Source organism: Anabrus simplex, chromosome 1, assembly GCF_040414725.1.
Source record: "Anabrus simplex isolate iqAnaSimp1 chromosome 1, ASM4041472v1, whole genome shotgun sequence".
NCBI lineage: Eukaryota > Metazoa > Arthropoda > Insecta > Orthoptera > Tettigoniidae > Anabrus > Anabrus simplex.
The window spans coordinates 852534448-852558160 of NC_090265.1; the positions used below are offsets into that span (position 1 = coordinate 852534448).

At 41.4% G+C, this 23713-nt stretch overlaps 1 protein-coding gene across 1 annotated transcript in view; it reads right to left on the minus strand.

Moving 5' to 3' along the window:
* The window catches only part of cutlet (chromosome transmission fidelity protein 18 homolog), a 424016-nt gene that overhangs the window by 8928 nt on the left and 391375 nt on the right, over window positions 1-23713 (minus strand). The window contains exon 20 of the mRNA XM_067136426.2: window positions 13906-13963. Within this exon, the coding sequence (XP_066992527.2) occupies window positions 13906-13963 (58 nt within the window). The remainder of the gene's footprint in view (window positions 1-13905; window positions 13964-23713) is intronic.

Below are 23713 nucleotides of genomic sequence, written 5' to 3' on the forward strand. Positions count from 1 at the left end.
CCATGACTTATGACTCGACTCTCGTATTTACATATACCTCTTCTTTTTCTTTCCGCAGGCGTATGCTTCTATCTCAGTACGTATTTCCCATATTTTCAAACTTACGTAATGGAAGAAAATGGCGGTCACATTTAACATTAAAACATTTCAAAACATTTTCAACACACTCATTTTGTAGGCCAGTGTAAAAAAATTAACCCCGAAGGAAGAAACATGTATTAAATACAGAAATTATTAAGTTTTAACGTTATAAATTCAGCTGCCAATTGCTCCATAAACCCATTATACGAGGTAAACATTCTGATGCAAATCATTTCTATAGTTCCCAAAGTATTACTTTGTCTAACAATGTCAAAACGTTGCGATCGTGGTTAGCGCCGCTGTAACCCTCTTGAGTCCCATTATATTTCCACTCGTATCCCCTGAAGGACCAATTTAAAATCAAGAAACTATGTAGTAAAAAACCCACACAGATATCTGCCGGATGAGCAAAATAAAACTGGCCGAGAAAATATTTACAATAGGGCTGACGCGGGACTGACTCTTGTTAATGAACATCAGAGAAGATGCTGGAAATGGCCACATCTGAAGAAATTAAAAACAGAGGATTCAAAAGTCCTGACTCCATTTCACTTAGAAACTACCGGCAGAACTCAACACGAAAAAGGTTCGTCTGAACGCTTCAACGCATGCACAACAGTAAATTTGTAAGGATATAGTGATATTAAGAGGCTAGAAGCCTTTGAGATACGGTGTTGGCGTCGGCTGCAACGGATAAGTCGAGTGGAGGAACAGACCAACACTGAGGCATTGAACATGACCTAGAAAAGAGACAGTTGTTGAGTCAGATTAGGAAGAGTCGACTTTCTTGGATGGGACACAGGCTTCGACAAAGCAATGTTTTGATAGAAATTTTGGAAGGTAAAATACAAGGTTGTATATTATCACCTCAACTCTACAACATCTATGCAGAGTGTGTCATCAAAAGAGCTCTCAATGGCTGGAATGGTGGAATTTCGATTGGTGGCAGAAAAATTAATAACCTGCGCTTTGCAGATGACACTTCCCTCATCGCTGGTAGTGAAGAGGAACTTCATGACTTGCTTATAAGGGTGAAGAACACTAGTCTTCAGTATGGTCTAGAGATAAACATAAAAAAGACCAAACTAATGGTAGTTGATCGGCAAGGTGAAATCCAACTTACGGGATACCTAAAAGACCTGGATATAGTTAAGGAATTTGTATACTTGGGGTCTGTCATCAACGACACGGGAAGCTGTGATAAAGAGGTAAAAAGACGTATTATCTTAGATCGTGCTGCAATGGTTACACTTACTAAGATCTGGCAGAACCGGGCAATATCAAAAGCCACGAAGATGCGCTTGGTAGAATCACTAGTGTTCTCCGTCTTTTTGTACGGCTGTGAGACCTGGACCGTGAATGCTAAAGACAAAAAGCGCATTGATGCCTTTGAGATGTGGTGTTGGCGGAGAATGCTACGTGTATCCTGGACAGATAAAAGAACTAATGTTTCCATTTTGGACGAACTCTGCATCAAGAAACGCCTATCTTCCCGTGTGAGTGAACGTTACCTCCAGTTCCTTGGCCACATTTTAAGACGAGATGGAGAGAACTTGGAAAAGGTAATTTTACAAGGCAAAATTGAAGGCAGTAGACCACGAGGAAGAACAGCAAGCAGATGGATAGATCAGGCGAAGAAGATCACTGGGCTACCACTTCAGGTCATATTAACGAAATGTGAAAACCGCTCGGGATGGAGACATCTTGTCAAGGTTGCAACAAGGAAATGATAGAGTTATGAGGTCACGACGCTCAGTAATGAGCACAACGACTAATGATGATGATAAAAATACAAGGGAAACGACCTCGTGGAAGACCAAGAAAGACATTTCTTGTGAACTCAGGATGCAGGAGCTATGCAGACGCATAACGTACTGCACATGATTCGCCCAGTTGGAGAAGACTCATCGGAGGAGCACACCAGTCATTAGACTGAATTACTCAAAGAAGGAGAAGAACATAGATGCAGGTCCATTTTGATAATGTTTAGACACCACGATCTCTTAATCCCCACTTGCACAGATAAACGGTGTTGAGATTTCGTCGGACTTCGTTCCAGGCTTTCCTTCACTCGAGCAATGTGTTCTGGTGTTCGAAATCTTTTCGGACAGTTATGGATTATATTCGCTACAGAACCCGTTTCATGCCATTTGCCACTAAGTTTTGCATTACAGACCTTGGCGGGAGGTTTTGCCAAAACACGACCATTCTTAATCTCTTGCTCAAACAGTTCCGCAGAAGCTTTCCACGAATCGTGCTTCACATAATACTCGACAATAAACACGCGCTGTTTTATCGTGAGCAATATTTCGTGTTGCATTCAACTGGTCACTAAACACGCCTGCATCTGTCACTCACATGTAATGACACAGCGACGTACTCGGGAGATGCGCATGCGCAGACATGTGACAGCAATCGATTGGTGCATCGAAATCACGGTTTCCAGCATTTTCAGTGATGGGCAGTTCTCCTGTTCATTAAAAAGGGTCTATTCCGAGTCATTCTTGAAAATATTTTCCGCGCCGGTTTTATTTAGCCCACCCTGTATGTCATACGGTTAACGGTATGCATGGCGCGTCTAGTAGCCAGCATGTTGCAGGAGAAAGTAACTATTATTCTATAGACGATATTGTATTTCCAGAGATAACACTCCTAAAACGAAACAAATAAATCACAGATGTCAGCACTGTACAAAGGAATAGTTATGGTATATATACATACAGGAATGTCCACTTATTTCCCGTAAATTTACGACAAAATCTAACCCTTGACTAGTCCGACAGGACTAAAAGCTTGGATAATTCTGTCTAAAGAACAAAACAGACATTTAGGACGAAAACTGCTGAATACTCATAAGTAGACGTCAGATTTTTAGGTGCTAAAAATGTTATTTTAGGTGCCTAAAATACGCTCTCAAATATGAACAAAAAAGAGGTTCTAAAATATATTTTAGGCAGCTTGAATTTTACGTACTTTAAGAGACCTGTGTCAATTAAAATGCCATTTTTATTTTTCTAAATTGATAATAACTCGTTAGGGGGAAATATAACTTAAAACAAATTTCACTCACCTCTTTGCTGCAGATGTCACATAATATAATTTTACCATCCGATGTGAAATGGGGAAATCCTCTCACCAATAATTAAACACGACTTGGAAGCTGATACTTTCGGCATAATACATACACTGAACAAACGAAAACAATGAAATATTTTCACGAAATGAAAAGTTTTGTTTCCAGCAGGTCAATGGACACTGTCTCCCACCTCGTGACTCACAGACCACGGACGTGTTTTCTGCGGGACGTTCTTAAGGACTTCTGGGGAGTGTGGTTTAAGAGTTTGTTTGTAAAATATTTCAAGAATATACTGCTCAAGATACTGAAAATGAATCAGCAAATATCTTTCCTCGGAATAGATTAAAGGTATTTTTAATCAATTTACGGATAAAAAAATGTAGCTACACAGACAAATATAGGTTCTAACATCAATTTAGGCATTTATAGCACCGCCATTTCTAACCGTATAAATATACGAAACTTGAAAATACAACTTTATTCTCAGTTATCTCTTAAGGAACAAAAATGGTTCTTGCGTAAAATCCGAGGTCCACACATTAGGATCTCGTCTGCTCTCCAAGTGAAGTGATAATAATCAACTTGTGAAAGATGCTCCTGCACTATGACAGATGAGTTCGCTATCATGAGTGAGAGAGTAAAACTGGTGAAAGGGGGTGTGGTAGGCTGTGGGGTGGAGTGGGTGGGGGAGTTAAACTTAACAGAGTAATTATTCGGTGTAATTGCGCATAACAATCCTATCAGTTGACATGACCTGGGGCACCAGAATCTCATTAACTAAACAAACGGCTCCGAAGGAAATACAATGATGTTTGACGACATTAGATAAACATACAGACCAAATTAGTCATTCCAATCCTCTGCCCGAAGTGGAGTTCTCCAGGCAATTAACGACCGGATTGTATGAACGCTTTTAACAAATCTCGCGAAGATACGTTTTCAAATCATAATTTTAAACCAAATGGCACAGACTAAATCCTCGCCTGTCGTTATACATTATAAGTATCAGTGCACATAATTCGCAAAATGGTAGGCATTAAGGCTCGTTAGAGACTTCGGCTTTTTACTTTACTGCAAAAAATATATATATCTTCCGAGTTTAATGTAAAGCTTGTTCCATTTTCAAAATAAAATGTTGAATTATAGACACGGTCGTCGTGATTACAGCAGGAGTGCGTATGGGATTAGTGAACATACTCTGTGATAATACGAGGCTATCATCATAATTGTACGTAACGTCAAGTCTGGATCGTAAGTAGAGAATCCCATTTCAAAACATTTCTCGTCAACCATGATGACAAGAGTCACATTTTTCCAGAGTTGTTATAAATACGAAAACAAGACGGAATTACATTTTATACACACCACACCATTAACATCACAAGATGTCAATTCAAAATTTAAAAGAAAGGAAAGTTAGGAATAATAAATATATTTTTGTTTCCGAATGTGGCCAATTATGGGCCACTAGAACTTAAGGCTTCTCGGCCTTTCTTCTCTTCTCTTCTCTTCTCTTCTCTTCTCTTCTCTTCTCTTCTCTTCTCTTCTCTTCTCTTCTCTTCTCTTCTCTTCTCAAAACCTCTTAATTATTTCGCTTCTCTTCTCACCTCTTCGGAAATTATTATTATTACAGCTACAGAGCAGATAAAAATACCAAAGCAGGAATCCAAATTTCCTTCGAAAACAAATATATGATCAACATAAAAACAGCCCCTCATCACTTCAAGAGAGAGCTTGGTGAGATACAAAGAGTAGGCAGCTACTTTGGGGAAATCGTACAGCTGAAATCTAGTGAGAGAGAAGCCAACTACACCAGGCGAGAAAAGGTAGCCGCTGCTTCGACACATGCTTTCTGAAAGAGAAAATCCATCTCAAGCCGAGCTAAAACTACAACACAGTGGTTGAAAGAGAGGGTCTGTATGCTAATGAATGCCTCCGAATGACATGAATGTCGAGACTAAGAGACGTCGAGAAAGTTGTGAGAAAGATCCTCTGCAAGATACCGGGTCCAAAAATCGTGGATGGCCAGTGTAGTTTACGAGAATGAGGACAACTATACCAAAAAAGCGAATGACCGATTGAGTCAATGAGACAATAATGGTTGAGGATCGCTTTAAGGAAGCTCCTTACAGTAGGGCCCACGAGAGTTGAAGTCTGACGTTTAGCGCCACCGGCGAGAAAAAGTTGACTAACGCTGCTCGAAAATAGTCTGTTGCTATGGCAACGATAACAGAGTTGCAACATTTTAGGACGCTATCACCACGTGGGTTGGCTTGCTCTCAGTCGCTTTTGTGATGTTATTCCGAATGGTACTGTTTTAACTGTGCTAGTTGTTGCTGCTTAATGTGTTTGTTTTCAGAATATTATGTTAGGTGTTAGTTTATTTCTTTATCAGTGGCTAGTTGTTCAGTTTTCCTAGTTTTGTTCGACTATAGATATTAGCGGTCTTGTAGTGTGACTATGGTGTTAGTATGAAGTACTCCATCATTCGTTAAGAATCCGTGTAGTTTTATTTGATCGGTTCGTTTGAGTGTTTAACAATGACTTCCAAGTCAAAAGAAACGCCAAAAAATACAACTGGCCGAGGTGTGACTCTTCGAAGCCAGGGAAGATAAATGATTGTGTCAGTGCGGGATTTCTTTAAAAGGGAAGCAGACAGAATTAAGGAAACAGGATCTCCTCTAATACCTTTCAACAAAGTTCAGGAACGCACTGCCAGAGCCATGGGAATAAGCATAAGTACTGTTTGGAGGGTCTCAAAGGAGAAATTCACTTCCCCAGAAGAGAAATTAACAACTTCAGGTAAAAATAGGCCTAGGTGAGCGAATATTACGAGCATTGATTCATTCCAGGAGGATGCTATTCGTCGCCATGTGTATGATTATTATATTAGGCGGGAGCATCCCACTGTTAAGAAATTACTGTCCTCTCTGAAACGGAGTAAGTTATTTCGTGGAGAAAGAACGTCCCTGCAGAGATTATTACACAAAATTGGTTTCGAGTACAGGCGAGTTAATGGAAGGATCCTTTTACTCGAAAGAGGTGACATTGTTTCCAAAAGATGTGAATTTTTAAAGAAAATTCGGGGCAAATTTTTTAGGGATATCGTATGTTTTGACGAAACTTGGGTGAATGCTGGGCACACGAAGTCAAAGGGATGGACTGAAGGCAAGTTGCAAGGGACTATGGCTGGTGCTACCGGGAAGGGAGGAAGATTTATAAATGTGCATGCCGGGACGTGTGACGGTTTTGTAACTAACGCTCTCCTACTATTTAAATCAAAAAGAACTGGAAATTACCATGAAGAGATGGACCACGATAGGTTTTTAAAGTGGTTCGAACAACAGTTACTGCCAAACATAAAGTCCAACCGTGTCATTATAATGGACAATGCCCCATATCACTCTGTTCAGACAGACAAGGCACCTACAATGTCGTGCAGAAAGGATGAAATGATCGAGTGGCTCGTTAGGCACGGCATTGAAGTAGACCGCACTATGACGAAGAGACTTATTTTGAGTGTCATTGATAACGTTAAGCCCAGGTTGCTAGGAAACATGGCCACGAAGTAATTAGGCTACCACGTTACCTCTGCCACTTCAATCCCATAGAACTCATATGGGCTCAAGTAAAAGATTATGTTGCCAGCAACAACAAAACATTCACCATGGCAGAGGTCGCAAGACTTGTCATTGAGGGCATTGGTCAGATAACCCGGGAAAACTGGGAGGATGGCGTAGGACATGTAGAGGGGGAAATAGAAAAGGCGCAGAAACGGGAAGGACGTATTGACAGTGGAGTGGACGATTTAATTTAGGCAGTTCTTCAAGCTTTAGTGAAAATGAAACTGAATGTGAAAGTGACAGTGACAACGAGCAGGATAGTCCAGGAGAGGATATGGATGGGATAGAGCCCCTTCTAGATGACTGATTGCTGTCGGAAGAGCAGTGAGTACTTTTATAAAACAAATATTTCGGTTCAGTGCTTTGTGTACATTACATGTCTGTACATTTTATTGCTATTTTCTGAGCAATTCCATTTTTCCATTATTGTCATTCATATTCTGACTGATTTCTTTTCTAGATGAAGTATCGTCTTCCTGTTGTGTTTATTATACCGTAGTTTATTCCTGAATTGTACAGGTACCGTTAACAATCGGCGTTAAATAATAAAAAACTATCAATGTGGGTAGTGTTGTTCTATACTGTAATTAACATGTGCATTGGTTGAGGTCATTGTCAGAAACTGATGTTTTTGTTAGTGATTATGAAATCTTTTATATATATATATAAGGGGTTGTTCTACCCGAAGGCAGGTCCGAACCTCCACAGAGGTATTCCTGAGCCGGAGTTTACTTGCGGTAGGGTGTCCAGTTCCTTTCCGCTCCTCCATTCCCTTACCCCCCACCAACAGCGCGTGGCAACCCATCCAACTCCTGACCACGCCCAATGTTGCTTAACTTCGGAGATCTCACGGGATCCGGTGTTTCAACACGGCTACGGCCGTTGGCCTTATATATATCGACAATGTCGTGTTCTTTCTTAAATGCTGGAATTATTAACACGAGCTTAGGAACCGGTCAAGGGTAAATGAATTGCATTAGGACTAGGCCTACATGTTTTATCAAACACTCAGCCTGTCTGAAACGGCGGTAGGCCGCAAACGGAGGTAACTATGACAACGCAGCGTACTTCGTAGTTACAGCTTTCGCCGCTCACCTGTCAGACTTCAACTCTCGTGAGCCCTACTATAGAAAAAGCTGACTAACAACAGAGCAGGCGCCCAGAATGATCTGGAAGCGGAAACTGCGAGAATCTTCCGCTGACCTCTATAAAGAATGAAGTCGGCGAGATCGAATCAGTTTTGAGTCCATCGCGAGCGAAAGCGAGGGAGTTACGAGACAGTAGCCAGTCAGTGCGTCAACGAGTAGTAGAACCGCCTCGAATCAAGACCAACTAGACAGACAGGCCATAAAGCTACCCCTCCACTTCGGGCGATACGTCAAGCAAGTGGCCGGCCGCTTCACTTCTCGCCAGTGACTTGTGGGCTAATTCAAACCTCGCCATCAATGGTGTTGACAGATTTAAACGTGTGTGAACATTATGAATTATGCCCACGTCGTGTTGTGTACCTGGTTGTAGCAGCAACTATAGTTCAAAACAACCTACATTTCAGTGTTTAAATTTCCTACTGACTTGGTTCGGAAACTAAAATGGATCTTAGCCATCCATCGAACCGAATCTGTCCCTTCAGTAAGTTCAGTTGTGTGCACAAAACACTTCGATGAACGTTTAGTAATTAGGGAGGATTCTGTTAAAAGACCTGGTGGATCTATTTTAACTGTGAAACGTAACCATTTAAAACTCTCAAACGATGCTATTCCGACTAAGTTTGAAAATGTGCCTGCCTATCTATCTAAAAATCTTCCAACACCAACGAAAACTCCTATTCAAAGACAAGAAGAAATTGAAAAACGGGAAGATGAAAGAAAGCCGAGGAAGAAGATCACAGGATCAAGGACTTCGATGACGTTAAGGGTAATTTCAGTATTAATGCAAATTAGATTTTGAAAAAGTTTTTGTCAATTGTGACAGCCAAAATCTCTGTATTTTCAAAATTTATATGATTGAGGAAAACATTCCGAAAATTGGTACTTCTTTAACATTAAACGAGACTCTCGATTTTAAAGCCATAAAACACGATATTTTCAGGAATGATAACCCTGATATACGTGCATTAAATGATGGGGGGCAAAATACTAAAATGGTCAAATTTGAAAAGTATTTGTAACTTCCTGTTTAGTCCTCAAAAGTTATTGTCCACGACAAAATAAAAACTGTGAACAAAATAATCGATATAATTGAAAGTGAAGTTCATGACTGTATCATTACTGATAAATTAGAATTTTGCAAGGAACAGTTAAATTTACCATTTGCAAACGAAGTGTTTTACTCCTGTATACTAATAACATGGCTTGCTTCAATGTTTTTCGGATTTCCTGGGGCGTAAAAGAAGATAAGACAGTCAACGCTCCTTATAATCCCTCACCCTGTGTATTTAGTCTTTTACTGCAAAACTAGACACAGGAAGTTTGGGTATTGATGATTCACATTGGAATTATTTGAAAAAGAAACTAAAATTGTGAAGTAAACATTAAAGGTTTTGTAACTTCTTGTTGTACGAAGTCTATATAAAACCTGAATAAAGGAGGAAAGATACAGGCAGTTACTTTTAGCAGTAAAAGTGGAGAAAATAACACTACATTAGCTACAACTGTACAAACTTTTATGTTGTAATCCATTCTTTAAACAATAAAGATGTTGTTGGTTTGTTACCATGTAAGTCAGACAAAAAGTTTTGCTAGTGTTGGTCACCTTAAGCAGATGTACAGAGAAGAAAATAATGTAGTTAAGCTTGCTCCTGCCCTGAACCAAAAAGTGTTGTACCTAACTTCTTTAGAGCGACAAAATGTAAACCTTTGTTCTAAGCTGTTCGATGAGAAACATGTCGCTTTGAAACACTTTGATAAAATAAAAAATAGAAATGATTTTAAAAATCCAGCTGTATTTTTAGATATAATTATTCAGTGCTGGAAGATTGTTAATGTTAAACATGCTTTCAAAGGCGACAGATTTAACGACCGTCATTGTAACGCATTATTTTCAATTCACGACGTTTTATTTCTAAGCAAGTTTCTAACATGGTTAATTAGGTGGGATAATCTGTCTGTTCAAGGGGGGATCACACACAAAACAGACAGTCGTCATGGAAAACTTACCAATTAAACTCAAACAGCCTTAGTTCACAGTATAAAAACGATTTTGGAGTTAATAAATTTCTTGATTCAAGAGAAATTTCAAACTGACGAATTAGAAGCAAGATTTGAGAAGTATACGTACAGGAAATGAGTGGTGCTTGCATATTTCAGTGAAGTGAAGCAAATCCTTGAGTCAGAACGAAAATTAAAAGCCCTAACGGTAATAAATGCATACTCTGCTAAACACGCAGCCATCCCTATTCGTGATATTTCATTTAAGTATGTGGAATGCAAGAGTTCAGATTGTAAAAGCTTCACACCTAAAGACATTTCACATTTTGAAAATGTCGTAGTTGAGTTCAATGATGTTATTGTGTGGGAAAACATTTTGTTAGGTCTAGTTTATGTTGGTGGATATATCTGTAAAATAATTATGAAAAACTGTACATGTATAACTTGTCAAGATGTTCTATTGTTAAATAATGATAATGTAACGTCAGATGTGTTAAAGCGAGACGACAATTATTATTTCAATATAATCGACAGGGGAGCTTTGAAATATCCATCAGATTTTATTGTTAACATTTTGATCACGCAATTTAATTTATTTAGTGTACTTATAAGTGATAAATATGAATCGCTGTTTTTACATGGGAATTCTAAGAGAAATATTCTGATTTTGCTTGTCAACAATGTTTTGGAAAATGAAAACGTCATGTTTGAAACATGCAGGGATTGTAGAAGTAGCTTTAAAGATTTTGTTGACAAATGTATATACATCTTTTGTAATATATGATTGAATAACTATAGAAAAGTTATCGCAGACAAAATCGTGGCTAAGAATAAATTCTCAAGAAAGGATACCCATAAATCGGCAAAGAAAAAATGATAAACTGAAACATTAAGAATTGTTAGATAAGTTTTAAGCTGAAGCCTAATTTCTAAGAAAGGTTCGAGACTACTGTTGTGAATTGCTATCATGTATTTGTCTAGTAACATTACAACTATTTTATACGTATTATGCGTTTTAATCTTTTACACGAAACCGTGTTCCCTTACAAATGACAGACGTCAGCTAAATTTTACGTACAGGAATGCACATAAACTGCCCCGACAGTTCCCCTCCCCGCATAAAACTCGTGTACTACACAAGCCTAAATAAAACCACAACTGCAGGCGCGTTCAATTATATCGTTAAGGTTCAATAAATGGCAGTGAGAGCGGGTCGTACAATTCTATGCTGAATGTGGGCGACTTTTGTGACGTCACGATCAGAGCGGTCTGACTGGCCACTGGCTTCCCTCCCAGAATGCTGAGGTTCGAATCCTGGGTTGAGATGTTCCATTCAAAACTCATGGAGTAAGGAAGGGCATCCGGACTTAAGCCTTTCATGGGCCAATTCTTGGTGCAGTGCAGACTTTTTTTTTTAAAGTTTCTGTACTAGGAATGGGAAAAGTAAGCAAAGAGTAATATTTGCATGCTTATTTTCGGAACCAAAGAATATGGTGGGAAGTATTCTTCCCATGACCCATGTTGAACCACATCCAAGTAATAGCTCATTTTATTCAAAATAAACTGAACATTTTATAAAATTCAAATATTTCACAGTTAGTTTGTTTAAGGGTCAAATACATTCTGTTACAAAAAAAAAAATATAAGGTAAAACTTTGCTAGGGGATGTCTCTCTTAATTTCTATTAAACTTCCTAAAAGATGGATCCACACTGAGTGGAATATCACAGGTAGTGCAAACATATCTTGTTCTCTTGCCATGCACTTTAGTGGAGCATAAACGATAGCAGTCGCATATCCTTAGCCCCTTGTTTCTTAATACCTAGGAAACTTAGAGAACGTCCTTTCTGTTTACGTGACGAAACCTAGCAATGAGTTGTCTTGCAGGACTCAGGCGAAAAGTTGGTTGGTCTTGATAAGTGTTCTCCCGTCTGTTTGTCTTCCACAGTATGTAAGCATTGACTATTACTAAGTCAATAAGATGAAACAAAATTCTATGCCACCACTTTAGTTATCGTCTACCAACCTCGTACCTTTCTCTAAGTTGATCGATGAGGTCAACTGCACCCATTATTTCAAAAAACAAACCGTTGTTTCAACAGTTTCTATCATAACAATGACTTGTCACTACAAGTAGTGATGAGATAATCGAATACAAAATTCATTCGAATGAATGAGGAAATCGAATGGCGAATATTTTCCATCCGATTGTTTTTTCGATTATTCATTCAAAACTACATTCGAATGAATGCGGCAATCGAATAGTGAATGATTTTTCCATACCATTATTTTTAATTATTTTTGATTATCAATCCGAAAATCCATTTGATTATTTTTTCGACTTTTCATTTGGAACTGCATTCGAATGAACAAGGCAAATGAATAGTGAATGCTTTCGACATAATCGAATGCTACTGCTATTTGCTTTACGTCACACCGACACAGATAGGTCTCATGGCGACGATGGGACAGGAAACGGCTAGGAGTGGGAAGGAAGCGGCCGTGGCCTTAATTACGGTACAGCCACGGCATTTGCCTGGTGTGAAAATGGGAAACCACGGAAAACCATCTTCGGGGCTGGCGACAGTGGGGTTCGAACCTACTCTCCCGAATATCGGATACTGGCCGCACTTAACCCTGACAATTACACCATACGATTTTCTGACGTGTCGTGCGAATGAATGCCATCTAGTCCTCATAAGGAGGCGGGAGTTATCCCCTCCACCACCTCTATTCAGAGTTCTTTCCGTCTGGTAACTTTAAATAATAGACTTTGAGTGGCACGTCTTCGAGATGTGTGGTGTAACCAAAGCGATATTTATACCTTGTAGACGTGTTACTGTCAGGGTTAAGCGACTGCAGCTATCAAGCACGGTCATAATCGAATGAAAAGTGATGTTATTAAGACAGTGAATTCACTCATTTAGTTTCAACATTTGGAGATACGTTTGAAAAAAGGCGCATTTCTATTTTGCATACGTGTTCATCTATTAGCTTATTTCAATCGATTATCCATCCGACACACTTAAACTGAAAAATTGATTCATGACGCATCCTAATATTCTATGCAATAGGCCTACAACTTAATTATATTTGAAACTCATTCGATTATTTAATTAATCGGATAGAGGTTATTCGATACGGTCATAATCGAATGAAAAGTGATGTTATTAAGACAGTGAATTCACTCATTTAGTTTCAACATTTGGAGATACGTTTGAAAAAAGGCGCATTTCTATTTTGCATACGAGTTCATCTATTAGCTTATTTCAATCGATTATCCATCCGACACACTTAAACTGAAAAATTGATTCATGACGCATCCTAATATTCTATGCAATAGGCCTAGAACTTAATTATATTTGAAACTCATTCGATTATTTAATTAATCGGATAGAGGTTATTCGATTATTAAAAGTATTCGATTATCCCATCACTAACTACATGTTCAATTTTAAAGTAAATCACTTCCTATCCAGTTCAAATAATTTACCAGTAGGTGCCAGACACTTCCCCTTCATTGCCTCTTCTAGCTCCAATAATGCCGGTAGATGTCAGTCAGCCTCACAAATGGGAAGAATACTTGCCATGGACACAATAAAATAAACTAGAGGTGGTAAGAAGGCCTCCCATGGACACAAGATTCCTATCTCAAGCGTATCAATGATTATAATAACATATTCTTAGTCACATTTATTTAAACGCCAGTCCGACATTAGTTGACATTATTGTATCAAGACAGAGGAAAATACCGTGTCCAACTTCCCTTTCCTTCAGAATCATTACCACGCCCATGAGACGTAAGTATCGTGACACGACGATTGACGTGAAGAACCGGAGCAACGAAGGGAAATTTGGGCGGGCACAAGTTTCCCCATTTAGGGTTAGAATATCAGGTGTATGAAACTAATCATCATAATTTTAAGAGTTTCAATTGAAACTGTGATAAAAACAAGCTCACAAATTGAACATATACTTACAGGCAACTTCTACAGTCTCCACACACTCAACCGCTCGTCCGAAGAAATCCTTCACGACCTGAAACACGGAAATTACCAATCAGTACAAAATGACCATACAAGGTAAGAGTGGGGTCAATTTATGTTCATCGCTATAGTCACCATTTTACAAGCGGATCTGTTGATAAAGAAATTGATGCCAAAATATTTTTTAAAGTTACAAATATAATCAATAAAAAATGTGGCCAAGGATGCAGTGTCAATCATTAATCAGTCATTAATGGTCTGCATTTAGGGCTGTCGCCCAGGTGGCAGACTCGTTATCAATTATGTATCTGGCTTTTCCATAGACATTTTCAAAGAACTCGGAAATTTATCGAGCATTTCCCTTGATCATTTATTCCAGTCATTTACTCATCCTATAAATGAATATTTGCGCCAATTTGTCCCCTTGAACTCCAACTTTATATTTATGATATTCCCTACTTTTAAACGCTCCACTCAAGCTTATGTCATTCCATGCCAACTGTCCACTGACAGCTCGAAACATAACACATACTCGAGCAACTCTTCTCCTTAATCCCAAGCCTTCTCAGCCCAAAGTTTGCAACATTCTCGTAGCAGTACCCTTTTGTCTGAAATCACCCAGAACAAACCGTGCTGCTCTCCTTTGAATTTTTTCATATTCTCGTACCAAGTAGTCCTGGTGAGCGTCCCACACACTGGAGCCATACTCTAACTGTGGTCTTACCAGAGACTTATATGCCATCTCCTATACATCCTTATTACAACCCCTAAATACTCTCATAACCTTTCTCAACGACCTCGTTAATATGATATACCCAATGGAGATCATTCCTTATCGTATTAACACCTAGATACTTACAATGTTCCCCATGAGGTACTATCACCCCATCAACGCAATAATTAAAACTCAGAGGTCTTTTCCTTTTGGTGAAACTTACAGCTTGACTTTTCATCACATTGCTTAAGGAACCCAGCAATCGCTCACAATCCTGCAACTCATTTCCTACCCTAGGTTTATGTGACTTAACATTATGGCCAAAGCCATGCAACCTCCAGTTTTAAGCGGAACCGAAAATTCCAACTGTATTTGTTCGGACTCGAACTGCTATCGCGGTGGTGGTGGTGGTGGTGGTGGTGGTGGTGGTGGTGGTGGTGGTGGTGGTGGTGGTGGTGGTGGTGGTGGTGGTGGTGGTGGTGGTGGTGGTGGTGGTGGTGGTGGTGGTGGTGGTGGTGGTGGTGGTGGTGGTGGTGGTGGTGGTGGTGGTGGTGGTGGTGGTGGTGGTGGTGGTGGTGGTGGTGGTGGTGGTGGTGGTGGTGGTGGTGGTGGTGGTGGTGGTGGTGGTGGTGGTGGTGGTGGTGGTGGTGGTGGTGGTGGTGGTGGTGGTGGTGGTGGTGGTGGTGGTGGTGGTGGTGGTGGTGGTGGTGGTGGTGGTGGTGGTGGTGGTGGTGGTGGTGGTGGTGGTGGTGGTGGTGGTGGTGGTGGTGGTGGTGGTGGTGGTGGTGGTGGTGGTGGTGGTGGTGGTGGTGGTGGTGGTGGTGGTGGTGGTGGTGGTGGTGGTGGTGGTGGTGGTGGTGGTGGTGGTGGTGGTGGTGGTGGTGGTGGTGGTGGTGGTGGTGGTGGTGGTGGTGGTGGTGGTGGTGGTGGTGGTGGTGGTGGTGGTGGTGGTGGTGGTGGTGGTGGTGGTGGTGGTGGTGGTGGTGGTGGTGGTGGTGGTGGTGGTGGTGGTGGTGGTGGTGGTGGTGGTGGTGGTGGTGGTGGTGGTGGTGGTGGTGGTGGTGGTGGTGGTGGTGGTGGTGGTGGTGGTGGTGGTGGTGGTGGTGGTGGTGGTGGTGGTGGTGGTGGTGGTGGTGGTGGTGGTGCTGGTGGTTACTGTTTCAAGAGGAGTATAACTGGGCAACTATCCTCTATTAAGACTAATCTGAAGAAAAATGGAAGAGGTCCGAAACTTCGAAAAACGAAGGTATCGGCATAAAAAGGCTAGGGCCACGAAGGGCGTGAAAATGGAAGACTCCGTAGCCCTCGGAAACCTACTACCGTCGGGAACGGGAAAGAACAAAAGTTCACTAAGGGAGGTCGGGTAGGAAAAATGAAAGCGACGAATCTGGCAAAAATGGACACAATGCCACACTCAGCTAAGTCGCCACTCCACGCTCTCAAGCTGAAAGTCCCTGATTTCCCTTTTAGTTGCCTATTTCGATAGACAGGGGACATCATGGATGTTTTTCTATCAGTCCCACTCACAGGGGGACGCCTTGGTGGATTTTTCTTTACAATACATTTATTTTAACCAACACAGATAGGTCCTATGGCAACAATGGGGTAGAAAAGCAGTAGGAGTGGGAAGGAAGCGACCGTGGCCTTAATAAGGTAAAGCCTGGTGTGAAAATGAGAAGCCACAGAAAACTGTCTTCAGGGCTGCTGACAGTAGGACTGGAAACCACTATCTCCGGAATGCAAGCTGACAGCTACGTTTTTTTTTTTCAAATCAAAATCAATTTTCTAATCAAATCACTACTGATCTGCATTTAGGGCAGTCGCCCAGGTGGCAGATTCCCTATCTGTTGTTTTCCTAGCGTTTTCTTAAATGATCGCAAAGAAATTGGAAAATTATTGAGCATTTCCCTTGGTAAGTTATTTCAATCCCTAACTCCCCTTCCTATAAACGAATAATTGCCCCAATTTGTCTTCTTGAATTCCAACCACGCAGCCACTCTCTCGGTTCTTGGTGGAAAGCCAGTGACTATGGCCATTTCGTTATTACACCCCTCTGTACTTTTAATTACATATCCTTATAACTCGTAATTACTGATCGAGATAAAACACTATATGGCGTTATTAATTACATAAAACAATTGCACACAGCATTCAAATGAGTCAAATAATGTTTCTGTTAAAAACTGTATTTGGTCGTAATATATATTCTAAGTTGAGAAGAAAAACAATCAAAAGCGTTAAACACCAGCTTAATTTCACTCCATACAGAATTTTGAACTGGGTTGTAGAAGAGATAAATATAGTTCTTTTCAGGCGGCTGTAAACGACTGATGAAATCTGGTGAATTTGGTTGGAACATACGAGGGCTGGCAACTACTTTTCCCCTTAGATTGACACAGTGCTATCTTACAATGGCCACACAAACTGGAAAGCACGACATTCATAGTACATGGGCACAGCACAACGTGGCGGTGCGTTGGACAGGTACCACGCTCAGGGCGGTGGGACTGCAGTAGTGAGTCAGCCTCCGCACAGAATGGATGTTTTTTTTTTTTTTTTTTGCTACGGGCTTTACGTCGCACCGACACAGATAGGTCTTATGGCGACGATGGGATAGGAAAGGCCTAGGAGTTGGAGGGAATCGGCCGTGGCCTTAATTAAGGTACAGCCCCAGCATTTGCCTGGAGTGAAAATGGGAAACCACGGAAAACCATCTTCAGGGCTGCCGATAGTGGGATTCGAACCTACTATCTCCCGGATGCAAGCTCACAGCCGCGCGCCTCTACGCGCACGGCCAACTCGCCCGGTCAGAATGGATGTGACGGGGCAAGTACTGGAACAGCCGCCATATTTTACCGTACCTGTCTCCATACGATTTTGACCTCATCCCCAAAGAGAAAGAACGATTCCGTGGGAGACGGTTTGATACACAAGAGAGCATTGCCAAAGCTGTGCAACATTCACACATGGTGAGGCGACTGGTATCCGACGTCTCCCGCGTTGTTGGCAAAGTGTTGTAAACAATCTAGAGGATTATTCTGAGTGTAATCTCTAAGAAGAAACATAATTTCATGGTTGACAGTTTCCTTGTTTTGTATCTTACACCTGGTAAACCTACTCGGCCTGATTCTTACATTCCTTTGCATCTTACACTACCCACTCCCAACTGTATGTTCCACATTGTCCAGTATATCCCGCATTAGCGCGAGAACGAAAACAATTTCAATGACTTGTACACAAAACCCCATATATAAATTTTTCTAGTAATTCTTGGTGGTTGAAGCAAACAGTTTACAAAGAAAGCAATTAAAGAATTATGGGCGTCTGAAGAGGTTGTAAATTTCAGAAGTACTTCAATGCTGCGAGGCGGTAAAGGCATGTTCGGTTCGTCCAAATGGACGTGGGTCAGGGAAGTTGTTAATAAGGAAGTCATACATTCCAGTGTCAACTCAGATAAGCTTTTCAGTCTGTCGAACATAGTCTTTTTATTCCTTGTTTGATGATCATGTTTGTTGTTTAAAGGGGCCTAACATCTAGGTCATCGGTCCCTAATGGTACGAAATGTAATGACAATTTAAAATTTTAAAATTCATCCACTCACCAGAATTCAAAACTTGATGAAGAATGAATGGATGGATATGAATGTAGAATAAACAGCGGATCCAACTCACAAAACTGAAAGCTAAACATAATTCCAAAATCAATCCACAGACTAGAATTCAAAAAGACGACGATGAACAATGATTATGAACTTAAAACAATCAGTGGATCCGGCCCGCAATGACCCACTTTCCCAGAAACTATCTTAAAACAATGGCATATAGTGACCAAGGGACAGCATCCAAAGAACGATCCTAAATCGATGATGCTTGTTGTCTAAAGGGGTCCAAATTCCAGGTCAGCGGCCCCTCATAATGGTACTTATCACTAGTAAAGTAGAACCATAGTATTTCTATGTAGTGGTACTGATCACAACTAACCTAGACTCACGGTGTTCCTCACATAGTGGGTATTAAGCAGAGGCAACGCAGACCCACGGTGTCACTCATATAGCGGTCCTAATCACAGACAACGCCCAGACCTGTGGTGTTTCTCACATTATGGCAATAATCACAGGCAACGCAGACCCACGGTGTCGCTCATATAGTGGCACTAATCACGGCTACTGCAAACCCATAGTGATCCACCCACATTGCTACTAATCACAAACCTATTGTCCGGCTCCATGACTAAATGGTTAGCGTGCTGGCCTTTGGCCACAGGGGTCCCAGGTTCGATTCCCGGCAGGGTCAGGAATTTTAACCTTAATTGGTTAATTCAACTGGTTCGGGGGCTGGGTGTATGTGTCGTCTTCATCACCATTTCATCCTCATCATGACGCGCAGGTCGCCTACGGTCGTCAAATCAAAAGACCTGCATCTAGCGATCCGAACTTGTCCTCGGACACTCCCGGCACTAAAAGTCATACGCCATTTCCATTCCATTACAAACCTATTGTGTATCTCCCTCACATATTGGTACTACTCGCAAGTAAAGCCGACCCATGGTGTCCCCCCCCCGTGGTGGTACTAATCACAAGTAGTCTTATGGTTGTAATCCAATCATCCCTTGGTCTCCCCGTTTAGTCGCTTCTTACGACGGGCAGGGGATACCGTGGTTGTATTCATCTGCGTGCCTCCATCGACAGGGCGTTACTCCTTGTTTAAAAATGTGTTTTTTACAAATATATTTTAGCGTAATATTTATATTTTTGAGTGGCACATGGTTCTAAGTTCACTCAACACCATGTGTCTCCTCCGTTCGTTCTAAAATCTGTACATTTTCTAGCAGAATTTCCCAAGTCTGTATGAGGTAAAGAAAGTCGGGCCTCTATATTAAAAACTCTGTTATGAAATACACAAGGTCTAGTTACTACACACTGGTAATCGTCTAGAGATCGCAATTCAATTCTGAAGCCTAAGGCCGACCGGATGGAAGACATTTATTTTAAAACATTTCTTGTTGACATTTCAAAGGGAATGGATTCTTTGTTTCACGAGAGAGGAACAAACAAAGGAAGCTAGCCATTGGTCGAGATCTCTGAGGTGGGGAGTGAAGAAGCAGCTTTTGTGATTTGGGGCCGTATGTTAAGCCCGGAAACAATGGAGCGGAGAGCTTGGTCTGTCTTCTTAGTTTCCTCCTGTTTCTATTACTTTATCTGTTTCCGTCTCTTAAAGCAAACTTGTTGGGTCCGGTCATTTCTCATTAATTCCTGGCCATTGCCTTAACGCGCGCTTCCTCCGCCCGCTAAAAGGAAAAGGAAAGAAAATAAGAAGCTTTTCTTTTTTTCCGGTTCTAGTGCGATTCCATTTACTCTGGTCTGCGGAAACTCTTTTATTTCTGGAGGCGGAACATCGTTAAATTCCATCTAAGTAGGGTTTATTTTGTACCCTTAACGTCCGGTCTGGTCTGGATTTGTTGATGTAATGGCACACGGACTGTTGCCGCGCCGCGGTGGATAACTCCCTAGAGCACAGGATGGAGCGCAAGTCTTATCCTAGAACACTGGGTGCTCTAATAGTCTCACTGTGCTCCAGCTACATCTTCTACATTAAACATCTCTAGGGAAAGGAATTTTAGTCAAGAATAGGTTACAATACAAACGTATTTGAGCAAGGCGCAAGTATAATCTAGCCGCTGCATAAATTTGAGGGGTTTTGATAGTTAGTTAGTTAGTTAGTTAGTTAGTTAGTTAGTTAGTTAGTTGGTTACTTTGTTTGTTTGTCTGTTCAACCCTTGTCCCGTTTCTCTACGGAATCGGGTATGAGGTGAGATGAATTTGTCGTAGCGGGTTTTTATGATCCTGACGTCAACGTCATCACGGGAGTTAATGAGATGAAATGAATGACGTGATATATGATAATAGGAAGGGGGAGTGCCGGCATATAGCCTTCTCTTATCGAATAGCACCAAGGGGCCTGCTCAAGGCTTAACGTCTCCATCCGACGGACGAATCACCAACAGCGTTATATGCCCTCACTGCATATGAGGACTACGGAGAAGTTTGGAATTTAATCCAGGCTTTTGGCACGCAATCTAGTGATCAGGAATTGTATACCACCACTTCCCTTACCCTGGCGGCCAAAATTCTAAAGGTGAAACACTTCCAACCAACGGGACTCGAACCGGCTAACCACGGTGTTTTCGTCGCCATAAGACCTATCTGTGTCGGTGCGACGTAAAGCAACTAGCAATAAAAAAAATAAAAAAACACGGTGTCAGACTGTTTAGACTTCAACGCCTTAACGATCATGGCCACCAGGCGAGCTTCAGATTGTTCAGAATGAAAACTTACAACCAGTTTTTCAGTCAGTGACCGGGTCAGGGACGAAATGAATGAAGAGCCCCCATCATGCGGCGAGGATAGGAATTGTGCCGGCTGCCGAAGCCTGTCGCACTCCTCTGGGGCAATTATTACTGGCTGACAGATGAAATGAAATGATAGTGAGGTGTGTTGCTGGAATGAAAGATGACGGGGAAAACCGGAGTACCCGGACAAAAACTTGTCCCGCCCCCATTTTGTCCAGCACAAATCTCGTATGGAGTGACCGGGATTTTGAACCACGGAACCCAGCGGTGAGAGGCCGACACGCTGCCGCCTGAGCCACGGAGGCTTATAGTTCAGCCTGCTAATACTAATTTATGCAACTCTCACTGCAGAACCGTTGTGCGGGTAGGAGCCACTTGCGCCTTGGTTAAATACGTTCGCATTCTAACTTCTGTCTGTATCTATCAGCTCATCAGACCAGAGGCTGGTTGGATCCTCAAATAGCACCAATGAAGGTTATGCGGTTATAGGAAAAACTGATGGCGGTGCCAAAATGAGGCGTACTAGATGAGATGAGGAGCGCGGTAGCTTCACATTGCTTTCTTCACTCGGCCAGAAATTGCTATTGCAGCACGGCTGACCCTATGAGCAGCACCTTTTATAATAAATAGATCCATTGGCCATGCTCAAAATGTCATTACTCAGCAACATACTCCAGCAGCTTCCATATTATCACAGCCGTGGATGAGGCTTACTCTAACTTATTCCTTTCCCTAAACATCACCGAGCGAATGGCTTCGCGGTTTGGGTCACGTAACTGTCAGCTTGCATTCAGGCGAAGGTGGGTTCGAGCTCCAATGTCGGTAGCCCTAAAGATGGTTTTCCGTGGTTTCCCATTTTTACACCATGTAAATGCTGCAGCAGTACCTTAATGAAGGCCACGGCCGTTTCCTCCTCATTCCTAGCCCTTTCCTATCCCATCGTCGCCATAAGACCTACCTGCGTTGTTGCGACGTAGAGTAAATTGAAAAAAAATGTGAGGCAAATTCATTTTGAAATCTATATGCAACCCTCAGGGGGCCCACAACTTGGAAGCGTGGGGTGGTAACCAAGGGACCTCTAATTGAGTCTGACATTGCTCCGCGTAACTAGTATCAAGTACTTCACTTTCATTTTTCCCATCTGACCTCTCTCCTCTCCTACCCTGGATCTTCTGCAGCTGAGAGTGGTAGAATACATTCTAATTTCTTGTCATAAGAGGTGGAAAGGGGTGATGTCAGCCCAGTGACTGCCCCTAGCTGAGTTTGGGATAGTTTACACTTGTGTAAATTCCTTATTCTTATATTTTCTGTCCGAACTCCCACGGTCAAATCTTGTTCTCTTTCCAACTGTATTAGGTTTGGGAGGATAGAGAGAATCTCTCTCATTCACGCCCTTCATGGACCTTCACCTTCTTTAGCCGATACCTTCATTCTTGTCGTACTTCTTCCTTTTCCCTATGATTAGCGTTAATAGAAGATGGTATTTCCTCTTAAAACAATAATAATCACTCTCCTACCCCATGAGTATCGGTTTGCGAGGTCTATAGAGTCTTGCAATTTCAAAACCTTTACACCGGGCGAGTTGGCCGTGTGGTTAGGGGCGCGCTGCTGTGAGCTTGCATCCGGGAGACAATGGGTTCGAATCCCACTGTCGGCAGCCCTGAAAATGGTTTTCCGTGGTTTCCCATTTTCACACCAGGCAAATGTTGGGGCTGAACCTTAAATAAGACCACGGCCGCTTCCTTCTAACTCCTAGGCCTTTCCTGTCCCATCGTCGCCACAAGACCTATCTGTGTCGGTGCGACGTAAAGCCACTAGCAGACATGCCAACTTTCAAAAGTAAACAAAATCAGGAGAAATTTGGCAGCGAATCGCGACATATTAAGACATATTACTGATGACAGAACATGTACTAATTCATTATCATTCTATTTGGCCTATATATATTAGCACATTACCCGCGGCTTCGCTCGCGTCATAGAGTTATGTTCCATTATATTTTTTATTTCCCATTTTCTTTTGAAGGCCACCGAACCAATCCCATGCGTTCATCAACTTCCGTAAGAAATGTAAGATGTAAATGATGTGTTTTCCCGTCCCGGAATTGAAAAGTTTCACGTGCATTCTGAGTTCGCTATTAAATGAAATTTAAAATTCCCTGTGATCTCGAAATGTAAATATATTAATATTTTACATTATTTCTTTCGTAACAATTTCTTTACCTGCTTTATGAATGGAATGAAATAATAATGAAATATTAAATATATGAGTGAGCTTATTTAAATCGTCTTAATCTTAAAAATTAACTTTTAATAATGAAACCAAAATACAAATATTTGCTATCGATTAAATTATAAATTTAAAGATTTAAAGAAACGAATTATAATTAACTATATCTAAAACCTAAGCATCAAATGATTTAAATATCTTTAGAAAACATGAACATTAATACACTCTTAATCAATGAATAAGTGCCCGGCTCGATGGCTAAGTGGTTAGCGTGTTGGCCTTTGGTCACAGGGGTCCCGGGTTCGATTCCCGGCAGGGTCGGGAATTGTAACAATCATTGGTTAATTTCCCTGGCACGAGGGCTGGATTTATGTGTTGTCTTCATCATCATTTCATCCTCATCACGACGTGCAGGTCACCTACGGGTGTCAAATCAGAAGACCTGCACCTGGTGAGCCGAACCCGTCCTGGGATCTCCCGGCACTAAAAGCCATGCGCCATTTCATTGAA